At 39.2% G+C, this 12,812-nt stretch overlaps 1 protein-coding gene across 1 annotated transcript; it reads right to left on the bottom strand.

Moving 5' to 3' along the window:
• Positions 1-130: 130 nt before the first annotated feature.
• Positions 131-12,810, bottom strand: mocos (molybdenum cofactor sulfurase). The gene is made up of 15 exons (XM_005795273.2): positions 11,695-12,810; positions 11,526-11,615; positions 10,179-10,245; positions 9,457-10,101; positions 8,966-9,042; positions 8,666-8,865; positions 8,445-8,561; positions 6,468-6,848; positions 6,220-6,382; positions 6,016-6,103; positions 5,566-5,690; positions 900-996; positions 628-769; positions 446-550; positions 131-342 (listed from the first exon to the last, which is right to left on the bottom strand). The coding sequence occupies exons 1-15, from the start codon at positions 11,804-11,806 to the stop codon at positions 238-240; spliced, it is 2,514 nt and encodes an 837-aa protein (XP_005795330.1). The 5' UTR covers positions 11,807-12,810; the 3' UTR covers positions 131-237.
• Between the last annotated feature and the right edge of the window lie 2 nt (positions 12,811-12,812).

Genomic DNA, 12,812 nt, shown 5'->3' on the forward strand with positions numbered 1-12,812 from the left:
CACTAAAAAGACATTTTCCCATTTTCGTAGGGAAATAATCTGCACATTTTCATCAAAATTCAGAAATTACTGACATAGAACAAGCTCCTATATCTTCCTGAAACGTTACTCGTAAGTTAGTTTTGTCTTCTTTCAAGTGTGCTGAGATATTTGAACTAGAAAGTCGACAGAAAATTCTTTGTAGGATTTTGTGTTTTTGCAGTGTGGAATAAACAGAGGCTGTTACAGACAATCAGTTCAACAATTGTGCGGCTCGGCCTGGATGAGAGACCCAACAGAGAGGACGTTAGCTCCGGCAGAGCCTTCAGGATCCTGGTGACTCAGATACACACCAAAGGTCACCTACAGTTCACAAAAATAAACTTATTAGACAATATTTTCAAGCACTTGCTCAATAAAACCAATAAACGGCGCGGAGGTGACTGTGGTTCTGTTTTGAACCCACCTTCCCAGTCCGGTAGGCAGACAGGCTGATGAGCGGCTCTTTGGTTTTGGTCCCCGTGTCCTGGTCTACTCCAATCATCTGGCACCTCCCGCAGCGACCTGCGACCTTTTGGTTGACCACACAGAGAATTAATTTCACTCCTGCTTCCACCAGGTGTTCTGGAAAATGTCCCCTCTGCTCACCATGAACCGTGTGTCGCCAATAATCAAGTGTGACCAATTATCCTCCTCAAAGGGTTCTGCTCCAGCGATGACTAAATTGGCGCGGAAGCGGCTGATGACGCTCTGCGTGTCGAGGAGCTGATGGCCCTCACAGCCGTCCTGCCTGCGGAGGGGAGCGTGTGTGGAAATTACATGCTATTTTTCCCCGCGCTGCATCAAAAGAGCCACTGTAATGTAAATGTGCGGACGTCAATGCGTCCCGGAGCGATGAATAAAGTGTTGTGTGTTCCAACCTGCTGCTCATTAGATCCTGAATGAGCGCCACGCTGGCACGGTTGATCATGAGATACTGAGCTTCGTTCACCAGGGAGAGGAGCGGGGAGTCTGCAGCTAGAGAAGAAAGACTTTATATTACCCCGAAGATTTGTTTCATTTCAGGAAAAACATTCTCATTTACAGTTTCTGCGAACTCCTTCCACAGAGAAATCGTAAAAATTAAGTCCTATGCTGATTAGTGGATAAAAAAGTGATTTGAGTAAATTCATCAATGCTGATCAAATGTTGACTGGGAAAATATAATATGAAAGGCAATTATGAGTGAGACAGAAACATCTGTCATGAATATGTTTCCCTTTCAGCTACAGTGCTATTTTTTCACATTTTGTCACATTACAACCAAAAAAGATAATGCATAATTTCCAGGATTTTGAGATTGTTTTTGTATCAAAATCACAGACTTTGTGGTTCTACTTTAGAAATATTTGCTATATTTTCCCCTTTCCAAAATCTCCATGCAAAAAAATAAAATACGAGAAAAAAGAAAAAAGCACACAGACTGGACAGAAACAACTTGGTTCTTCAAAGCTGATTTATGTAACAAAATATGTTTCATGTATTTGTTAAAATTTGTTTGTTATGAGACAATGAGACAAATCTGTGAAAATATTGATTTCCACTTCCCCCCTGAGCTGCTACTGCTGTCTGAAGAAATTTACCACGCTGTCAATAAACCTCATGTACTTTCTGCAAAATGTGCTTATGGCAGAGAAACAACTTAACCGTTACAGGAAAACCATTTATCCGTCATCACTGGTGGCCATGCTAACTAGCCTTAGCATTCACAACAGACTGCAGTGTAACAGCGCAACACAACAAAATCCAAACATGCAGCCAGAGCTACAGCCATTCAGATAAAAGCATATTAGAATGGCCCAGTCAAAGCCCAGATATTGACCTAAATGAGAGTTTGTGGCAAGATTAACACAATTTACGACACTTTCTGTTTAGTCAAGTAGAACCTGCAGCACAAGGTGGGTCTGTAACTGTGATGTACTCGGCACAGGAAGGCTGGCTGCCACACTTTTCAGATTTTGTCATTTGTAAAACATTTCAAAAATCACGTTTCCACTTCCTATTGAGATAAACAACAATAAATAAATAAAAGTTTGTAAATATGAGGTGAGTAAATCTGAACAAGATCCGAGGGTAAAAACACTTTTTCAAGAAAACATGAAAGGACAATTCAGGTTCTTTACATGTGTTTCAAATGAATAATTAAGTGAAATAAAGGCGAAAACAATCTCTTTAATGTGCAGCCATCTTTCTTAATCTACAACAACCCAAACAGCGGCCCAATGCAGACATAAATGCTGAGGATTTTTCTCCTGGGGGATGAACGTCTCAACTTGTGAAAACAGGAAAGTTTGGTGAGTTAAAGCCGAGCGGATCGCCCAGATGACGCCATCCCGACTATCTCACGCCGAGTGTGAAGACAAAACACTGAAAAGAAAGCCTGGATTACAAATGACGAAAGACACGGGTCTGTACCAGTAATGGAGGATCAGCGAAAAGGATGTATCTATTGCATTGTGGGTAAATGAAGGGTGGAAGAAATATTCGATTTCTTTAAGGTTAAGCTGGAAAAAGACTTGCGGCAGAGGCAATGATTTCAGAATATCCGCTCTCTACTCTCTATAAGCTCCTAAAGAAAAACTCCTAGGGTTCAGTTCATTAACTCTTGATGGGAAAAAAGCCATCTTACGTTTATTTCTTTTAGGTTTTTCACACAATTAGGGTGTGAAAAGTTTAAAACAGATGCAAGAAATGTAAGAAGTTATAAAACTCCTCCACAATTCTACCATTTTCACTCAAAACTTTTGTTCAAACTTCAGGTTTTACGAACTATAATAAATAATTTTCTGTACAATTCAACTGAAAAATAAACAAACCTCTCGGTTTCTAAATTAATCGACGATTATTTCAATAATCAATGCATTGCATTAGAAATTAAACAAACAAATATTATGCGGCAAACAGCAACAAGATGTAAATAATCATTGGTGCTTAGTTTCAACTATGGCAGCGATACCAGCATGTTTAAAAAAATCGTCTGATACCGATGTTAAAGCCGATATATTGTGCAAACCTAGAAATGATTTATCATGGTGAATTTCCAAAGTCTTAAAAATCTGTAATTTTATCAGGAGCCAAAATATCTATTATTCACCTGGTGATTATTGTATTTTGTTGACATGTAAATTGAGAATTTTTTGTATTTGACTCTAAGTCTGAGGCATAACAGAGTCAATCAAGCTGAAAGGCGCTGCAGAGAGGCGGTTCACGCAGGTCAGGAGCTTCCTGTGGAGAACTGCAGCTTTTAGCATTGATTTTTTCTCTCCTTTGTAACCTTGAAGAAGTTTTACATAAAACAAGAAGCATTTAATCCACCAAATGAAAGTTCCTAACCCAAAAGGATAACATGACCTATTTAATTCTCAGTCTGTATCCTTTTGTTTGACTATTTTCTTTCAGAGTTATTGTCTCTTAATAATAACAATCAGAGAAGGCAAGAGCCCTTGAAAATATTTTACTTTAGTGGATCCTTGACGATAATCGTAACGGTCCACAGGGGTTAGGATATCAGCTGAAAACTGGAGAGAAAGTAAAATGTGGTGTTTCCAGACAAAAGGATGATAATCAATAGAATGGGCATAATCTACGAACATTTGAAGAAGAGGGATCAACAGAAGTCTTGTTTATTTGGGGAACAGTAGTGGGTTTAATAGTCACACAGGAACACAGATAAAGTTATGAGGCAATAAAAACAAAACACCTTTTATAGTCATGGTTGGTTTTGTTATTCAGTCCCTCAACACAAAAACTGAAATTATAAAGCTGGAACAGCGAAGGACTCAAAGAAAAACTACTGATCTCTAAAGATGCATTTAAATCTACAGAAAACACCAGATTGTTTTGTAATTGAAAACATGGAGGTATTGATTTTATCATCTGGGTTTGTTTGATTGCACCTCCAAGCTACTGAGCAATTTATGCTATAAATACCACAAATACCCCAAAGTTTAAGCAGTTTCAATTTCAGTAAAGCTTTACTCAGTTATTAAGAGCTGCAACAATACATGAATGCAAACCAGTGTGCTACAGTGTGACCCTGGCAGGTAATAAATGTATTATTATTATTATTATTAATAAATGTGTGTAATATTTAAACTTATCCTGTGTTTTGTAATATCAAGTGTTTTCATTTGATAATTTTTGTTTGATTCCTGTGAAGTGTCTGAGTTCTTTTAAAAATTGCAATACAAATAAAAATATATTCTTCTTATTCTTATTGTTATTTTAAGGATGTTTCATTTTACATAAATGCATAAATTCTAGTCAAAGATGACAATTGTCAGTAGACATGAAAATGTGATTAAATGTAATGTTGACCCTGTTTGCGGTTTTGTGATAAAAATCTAACTTCCTTATGAAGTTGGTATCCTGAACATATAATTTTTTAAAATCTTATTTGAGCCTAGGTTAAACGTTTTATTCATTTTCTCATCTTCACTTGATTTGTGTCTTTATTTTATTTTGCTAAGAGAAAATGTGTCAGTGATGCCAAAGCAGTTCACACCAAAGCAATGCAAAGTGGAGACGTACTTTAACTATTTTGATATCAGATATCTGAGAAAAAATGATCCAAAACTCAAGTAATACCACAAAGTTACCCTTACATTTAGCAACTGTCAGACATAGAAATCGGCCAGAAAAATGCAATTGTTGAATTCTTACTGATTATTTGGGATAAAGGTTGAATCGTTTCCACTACCTCCTTTGCATGTTACAGTTATGCACTACTTTGTTCTGGTTTTGCACATAAAATCTCAGTCCAGTTTGTGTTTGTAACAAGACAAAATGTGAAAAAATTACAAACTTTCAAAAGTGTGGAAATAACTCGGCCCTAAAAACTGAAGGAAATCTTACAAATGAAGTTGGTAGTGTATTTTTGTGACAAATTATTAAATTACTGAGCTGTGTTATATCTAGTTTGACTCAAATAAATACAATAGCATTAAATAATGCTGAGGGCTATGACACACAAAAAATTCAATATTATTTTTTATAGTTGTTACACAAATAATAGGTCAATACCTTCCTGTTGTTGGCTGCTGCCACTGTTGGAGAAATATAAAATATCAAACTTGTTAACTGTAAATTTATCAGCTGATTTTAAAATAACATGGTACTCTTAAATACCAGTCTGCCTTTCAAATTCAAAATATATTTTTTTCAAGTTTGCTGCTTTTCTAAGGTGAAAATCAACAGCCTTAATAACACTGGTATGATGTAAGCTAATTTAAAACTATGCTAATTATAGAAGGTATGTTACACACATAGAGTAGCTTATAAATAGTGATGACATGTTGGTTAATAATCAAAATCTGCTTGGGGACCCAAAAAGGCTTGGACCGGCCCTGTCCCCATGTATGGTTTATTTTCATACATGACTGTTGGCTTGTCTGGTCTGCCTAAGCTGCTCTATCTGAGTGTGTGCTGGTAGTTTGTCCTGTGTGTCTGCATGTGGTCCTGTGATGGACCTGGACAAAGAAACCAGCCCCCCCCCTCAACCCGGATAAGCGGGTTTAGATACTGGATGGATATTTTTGCTGTAGCTACCGTCGGCTGGCTTCTTCTTCATTTCTCGTGTGTAATCAGGACGTTGTCTTATCAGGCGGCACGGCTGTCCCAGGAAGTCTGAAAGCCAGGATGCAGCCTCGTCTCCGCAGTCCATCGTCTCCACCCTGCGAGACAGGAGAGGATTATTTTCAGGATGTCCAGGAGGCATTTCTTCAGAGCTTCATGCTTCCTGCTATTTGCTGCGACATCTAATCCAAGAGTCGGTGAATAAATAGCGTTCCTTCTTCTTCTTCTTTTTTTTTATGGTGACATGTCATGTGGGGATATGTCAGAGGAGATTAATATCTCCTTCTTATTGTTTGTTTGGCTATAAAAAGTCGTGGGCAACAAGACTTTTCTAAGAAGCAGAGAGAAGGAGGCCCAGACAAGAAAACAAAAACAAAAACAAGGCAGCACTGAGAGAAGAGAAAAATGTTGATGTGTTTTCACCTGTCACCGCAAACTTTACTGTGACACAAACGAGAGTCTGCGTGCCGCCCAACGTCGTCTTCCAGGGAGACGGACACCGTCTCCATCCCTGCAGGGCAGAGAGGGAGCAGAGGGAAAATCCTCTTACAGGAAAATTCGCCTGATTGTGACTTTCCTTGTTAGGCAGTGAATTATTTTCAGTGAGACGAGCAGAGACTCTCTGACCCGATGCCTGCAGGAACAATTTGTTTGCAGCGAGGTGGACTTGTGGACGAATGAGGCATAAACGCGTCTCTCTCTTCTGACTCAGACACACGCCGTTGTGGTTTACCACCATCCAGCCTCTGTCGTACAGCAAACCCAGCGGCCCCACCGGCCAGTCCTGCACCTGCACCAAGAACAGCACACAGTCCAATCACATCCAGAGAACCACACAAAGACAAGAAGGAATGCGTTGAGTTATGAGCTCCAACCTCGTATGCGCCGCAGGATTTGACGGGGTATATATAGATGTTGGTCAGAGTGTAAGCCTCCCCGGAGCGTTTTGAGCCTCCATGTCCAAATCCTTTACAAGACGCTTCTGCGGATTTCTTCTCAGCTCCTTGGTGGACTTGTCCATTAGAACTTTCAACTGAAGGGTGTGGATTGGATTCCTCTGATGGCGGCCCAGCTGTTTTCAGCTTCTGCAGCCTGACTTGGTCTACTGTGACGGGTTTCTCCACAAAGCACTCAGCAACAAACTTTAGGAACTTTTGACAGTCTTCGAAGGTGGACATGTAGCCGAAGGACACACGGACGGATCCGGTCGGCTGGCCGTCCACCAAGTCCATGTTGTCCCCGCAGACATGACCTGCCTTGTAGAGTAAAATAAAACAAAAACCCACATGCTTCATTTCAGCAAACATTCACCTTTTGTCATTTTCATGCAACAAAAGAATTTCTATCCTTCAAACTTTTTCACATTTTGTTACATTGAAACCAAAAACTTAAACGTTTTTATTGGGGTTTACAGACTGCAACAAACAATCAGGTCTGCAGACGCCACACATGCTGGACACAAACTGTTTACATTACCTTTAGATTGTCTCAAAGCAGTGGTGTCACACTCATTTATGTAACTTATTTTGGGCCAAGATCAGGAATGTTCTCAAGGGTTGGCTGTGGCCGAATGTACTGATAAGTTTTTGGTAAGTACTTCTTAAAGTTAAATAATATTGAACATCTTTTCACATTGATCAATCCTTTAAGAATTTTGATTAGTTTTGTGACTTTTAGCAATTAAAATCACAGATTTTGTGGAGCCAATTTAGAAATAAATAAAGAAATTATGCGATATTTGCACTTATACATGGCTGTAAATGTGACTGTTTTTATTCGCTGTGTTGATCACAAACTATAGCTGGACATCTAAAGCTGAGGCAGTAGTAGTAGAAGTAAGAAATACTGCCACCTGCAGATGGGAATTAGTCAACAAAACAAATATTTTTGAAAATGTTTTGTGGAATAAACTCAAAATTAAATTAGCGCAAAAAAGTGTGGTGGTCTGTTGATTTTGCGTGAATATCTGCGACTGTGGAATTGCAAAAAACTAGAAGCATGATTGATGTAATTTGGTAGATAAAAACTGCTTTGATTTGATTGATGATGGAATTTTACCCCAGAAAAGACTAACACGGAGGCAGTAATCTTCCAGTAACTATTTGATGGAGCGTTGAGGTTAAAGTGTGCTAAACCTTTTGAATAAGTTACATTTTTCAGCTTTACAGTATCTTTTTATCAGGTTAAAGTAGTTCACAGCCTGGCTTTTTATTCAAAGTGATATTTTAAGGCTTGAACCAGATTATTTTCTGAGGCAAAAATAAAAACAAGCCCAATCCCAGTGGATTGTTAACAGAATTTGACAGAGTTTAGTTTCTGTTCTTTGGGGCACATCTCTCAGGATTTAATTATGAAATACCTTAAAGCGTCACAAACCATGTGTGACACTGAAATGATTTTATTTCTACTTGGAAGAGTTAATACTTGTGAAATTATTATAAAGCACTTTCTCATCCTTTCTCTCCTCAAAAGAGAGAAAAAACAGGAAGTTGGAGTCGTTTTTACAGCTTTCCATGGATTTTGTAGAGACTTTATATGAGGTGTCAATCAATATCTTGCAGATTTAAAGTCTCTGGGTGGCACTGTGTTGGACCCCCAGAGCAGAAACAAACACAGGAAATAACCAGTTAGTCCAAGAGGAAAAACATTATGGCTCTACCTTAAAACAACCTATTTCCAGGTGTTAGAATGGCCCAGTCAAAGAGTTATTTGATTTGGGTTGGAGGGGAAATGTATCATTTTCTTTTAGTTCACAATTCTGTGCTACTTTGTCTTATCATATTTTAGCATTTTCAGTAAAATGCTAAAAAATAAAAAAGCTGAAGGGGTGTGAAAACGTTTGTTCTTCCTACCTGCAGGTTTCTCTTCATCTGCTGGTTGGAGATGCTGAGGAAGGCCTGGCAGGCCCCCGTGTTGCAGAAACAACCAGTTCTCACATGAATATTGTACAGACTGGCCATTCTGTCCACCTAGCAGCAAAGAGAGAGGACTGCTGTAGTTTTTCCCAGAGATGCATAAACACGCATTAATTAAGCAATTAAAATATGAAATGAATCCCTTCAATCACATGTACCTGTGAGTACCCAATTATCTGTCCACTTGAATCCAGGAGGTTAAAGTTCAGAATTGCTCCCTGAGTGATTGGACTCTCAAACTGGCCCTCGGTGTATATCTGCGCCACCGGTCTACCGTTGCCATGGCAAAGACTTGAGAGCAGCATGTAAGTGTAGCGTGCCAAGCCAAAAGTGTGCTGCTGGATGTTGTGCATGCTCCCTGCAGGCGAAAACAGATAAAGACGATAACAGTTTCAGGTTCCCATCAGGAATAAACTGAATGCATTATGATTCTGATATTAAAAAATAACAAGTGTAACCTGTTATCCTGTAAAGAGATTCAAAGGCATGGTTTAAAGCAATGATGTCCAGGAAGGAGACAGTGCCATCTTCAAATCTTTATCAGAGAAATGAAACGTATTACAAGTAGGCCTGGCAGGGTAACAAAGGTTACTGGATGATAATTGCATTTATTATTGGAATAAATGATAATATTGGTGTTTTGAGAAAATTTTCATTATAATGGTAAAGGGATAAAAATGCAAGAACACATTCTCAAAAACTCCAAAGAATATTTAACTCTGAACCTGGAAAACATTTTAAATATTCCACATTAAAACAAAGTTGTCCTACAAAAAAGACCAGACTGAAGACTTTTCTTATCCAATTTTGGTAGAAAGAGATAAAACAGAAAAACAATAAATCATGCAAATAGAAATTATTGAGCTTGTTTTAATTTATTATGTGATTAAGTGATTTATTGTATATTGCGACAGGCCTAACTACAGTTTTACTGGCTGCAGCACTTCACCTGTCAGAAATGTTTTCCACCTGCACATAATAATCCTCTCCAGAAAGGTAAGCTGCTGCTGTGCCTCCTCCAAAATAAGACTTTTTTAGTATGCCTGCTGCGTCGTTATGGACAAGAAGAGCCCCCAGACCCGTTGGGAAGCCGAATATCTTGTAGAAGGAAATGGGAATGAAATCAGCGGGGCAGTCCTGAAGGCTTAGAGGGGAACAGCCGACATGCGAAGCTGCATCAAGCAGCACGAACCAGCGGCCTGGCAGGTCGCACGCCGGGTAGAGGCGTCTCGCCTGGATGCCTCTCACATGGCTGAGAGGATACTTCCTCCCTGAGAAGTTGCTCTGCGCCGGATAGCAGAAAAGGTGCGGCGTTTGGCAGGAAGCATCTTCTCCCTGAACTCTGTCCTTTGACCTGGTTGTCAGCTCCTCCGGTGCAACGGGAAGGGCAACGACCCCCAGGGGTGCAGTCCGTCCTCTCATGCCAACAACAGACGTGTGGCTGTCGGTGAGATAGCAGAAGAAACTGCCAGCTTCCCTCTTAGCCCCGGAGCTCCAGGGAAAGCTCTCAGCCACCAACTTGAGAGCAGCTGTGCAGCCAGAAGTGAAGATCACCGAGTATTCTTTAGAGGTGGTGTTGAAATGCTGCAAAACTCTGCAAGAAGACAGTCAGTTTTTAGTCCTTTGGACCGGAGTATCCCAAAGCTCCTGTGTTACACGGCGAGGCGCTACCTGTCTCTGACCCGCTCCACGGTGTCGTGTGTCAAGCTGCTGCTGGGACTGTGGCTGTGGGGGTTTCCTGAAGGGAAAAAGGCCAAAAACCTTTCAAGAATTATGTTGCTGTAAAGGACAGGCTGAATTTTAGAATTCATTTTTGTATTTATTTCAGTTCATACTAGTGGCTTATTTTGTGATACTTATTTTGTAGAACTATTTTATGTACTTCAGGTTTAAATCCACTAAAGCTGCAGTATGTAATTTTTTTGTTAAAACTGTAACTGTAGCACAATATGAGACAGATAATCTTTGTAAAAATCTATTTCCCCCACCTCCTGAGCTGCTGCAGCTGTCTGAAGAAATGTGCCACCAAAAACAACCAATCAGAGAAGGAGAAGGACCTTAGCACTGTCAATCATCCTTGTGAACGTGCTGCTAAATGTGCTAATGGTGGAGAAACAACCTTCAGTTACAGGCAAACTGTTCACTGGCCTTAGCTAACAGCTTTAGCATTCACAACAGGCTGTACTTGTAGCAAAGAGCAAAGGAGGTAAGGGAGCAGTGCGTACATAGGCTTGATTGGCAGCGCTAAGACCCGCCTCCTGGCTCTGATTGGTTGTTTTTATTTAGCACTGGAATAAGGCAGCAAAGCTTGATGTTTTCACAGATTATCTGTGTCACACCATGATCTCACAACCTAGTGACAGTTTCAACAAATGTGTAAACAAAAAATATATATTTTTAAAAGTTACATACTGTAGCATTAAATGAGGCTGGAGTTTTCTCTGTGAAGTGGGTTAAAGTGTCACAAATTAATTATTGTTATGAAATAAACAAATAAATAGAAAAAATAACAAGATATAAGACATGAAGCAATCCTGAAATGAATAAAGTAAATGTGATTGATGGGAAAAGTTTCCAACTAAACTTTCTAAATATATTTTTGTTTTTATTTCATGAGAATGATTTTTTATTGGAGTGTTTATTGGTAAGTAATATTTATTTGTTTATTTATTTATTGTTGAATGAAACAGTTCTTCATATATGAAGAGACAATGACAAAAAGCTTGAAAAGGAAAAGTCAGATTTCAGACTTTAATGTCAAAACTCTGAAAAAGTCAACATTTTAAGAATTCTGGGATTAAAATCTGAATTCTGACGTTTTTGGTCCTAATTATCTTCCGTAGAATTCTTACACTGTACAAATAGTTCGGTTCTGTTGAAACGGACATGGTGAGCGATAGACCTGCAGGTCCTCTGGGTCATTCCCCATCCTGATGGTGGCACTATTAACTAATGACCTGAATTCTGGTGCCGAATGAAACAAAAAACACAAAAATGTCACTTTCTGACTTTTCTCACCGTACAGATTCGTGGAAATGTCCCGGAAGTAGTTTCTGAGCAGAGACTCCGGGTACAGAGTGGCTGCAGCATGATCCAGATATGTAACTCCTGTTTGTTACAGAGAAAACAGGCCTGTTATAGTTGGATCCAGCTGTCCTCCGATCAGCGCGCCGAACCGTCTCTCTACCTTTGGACCTTCGGAACTCCTGCTCCACCACGTCCCGGAAGTTCCCCCCGTAGCCGTATTGATCGCAGCATTGCTGGAAAGATTCAAAAGAACAGAGATCGTGGAAATCCATCGTGGAGTCCGGCAGCTGGACGCACTTCAGCACGCTGCTGCTGTCATGATCAGCTCCAAAGTCCAGAGATAAACCCCGACTATCCGACTAAACCGTCCGGAACCAGAGCCTGCGGGCTGGAAGGACGGACAGTGGACGGTCACATGCGGACATGTGGGAAATGTCTTTACTCCGGTTCTGACTTCATTCAGTCCAAAAAAAAGATAAGTGACCATCTGAAGCCATCTTCAGATACTTCGGTTTAATTACTGATTTACAGTGGGAACCAGAGGCGGTTCTAGTGGAAATGAGGGCCCCTCCCAGTCCCATGGTGGGCAGACTGTAGCCTCAGGTAGAAATAAAAAGCATCAACACAATGACTGGAGTAAGAAAAAAATACAAAAGGGATGTCATCAAAAAATGTTTTGGGATTTTCAAGAATATTATCAAATAAAAAGGGATGCAAAATAATTGACCTTATTGCAAACTAATACATTCACTCAGGATTAAACCAGGAAATGTTCTTTACAATAAAACAAGCATTAAAAACAGAAAACATCCCTGAATCGCACTTTTCATGTTTGAAACCAATAATTAGATTAGGAAATTTGGTCCAATGAAACTTGATTGATAAAAATCTTTAAGCAGTACAGGTATGGCTTTTCCTTAAGCTCAAAATTCTCTTTTTATTTTTTTAATTATTATTATTCGTCTGATGTAATATTCAAATCTTAATTGGTTAATTTAATTTACACTTACAGCAATTTTTTTTTCATTAGCTGTGAGTGAAAAATAATCTTAATTAACAGAAACAACACTGGTATTAATCTCTGTAGATTTGTTCAGTGTTTATTTATTCAGTAAATTATTAGCAGAAAATTTGCCTACATGATGAGCATATCTAAAATATTATAAAGACAATGCAGTTTGGAAAGCAGAAATACATGAAGGTCTATCTATCTATCTATCTATCTATCTATCTATCTATCTATCTATCTATCTATCTATCTATCTATCTATCTATCTA

This window comes from Xiphophorus maculatus, chromosome 22, assembly GCF_002775205.1.
Source record: "Xiphophorus maculatus strain JP 163 A chromosome 22, X_maculatus-5.0-male, whole genome shotgun sequence".
Lineage (NCBI taxonomy): Eukaryota > Metazoa > Chordata > Actinopteri > Cyprinodontiformes > Poeciliidae > Xiphophorus > Xiphophorus maculatus.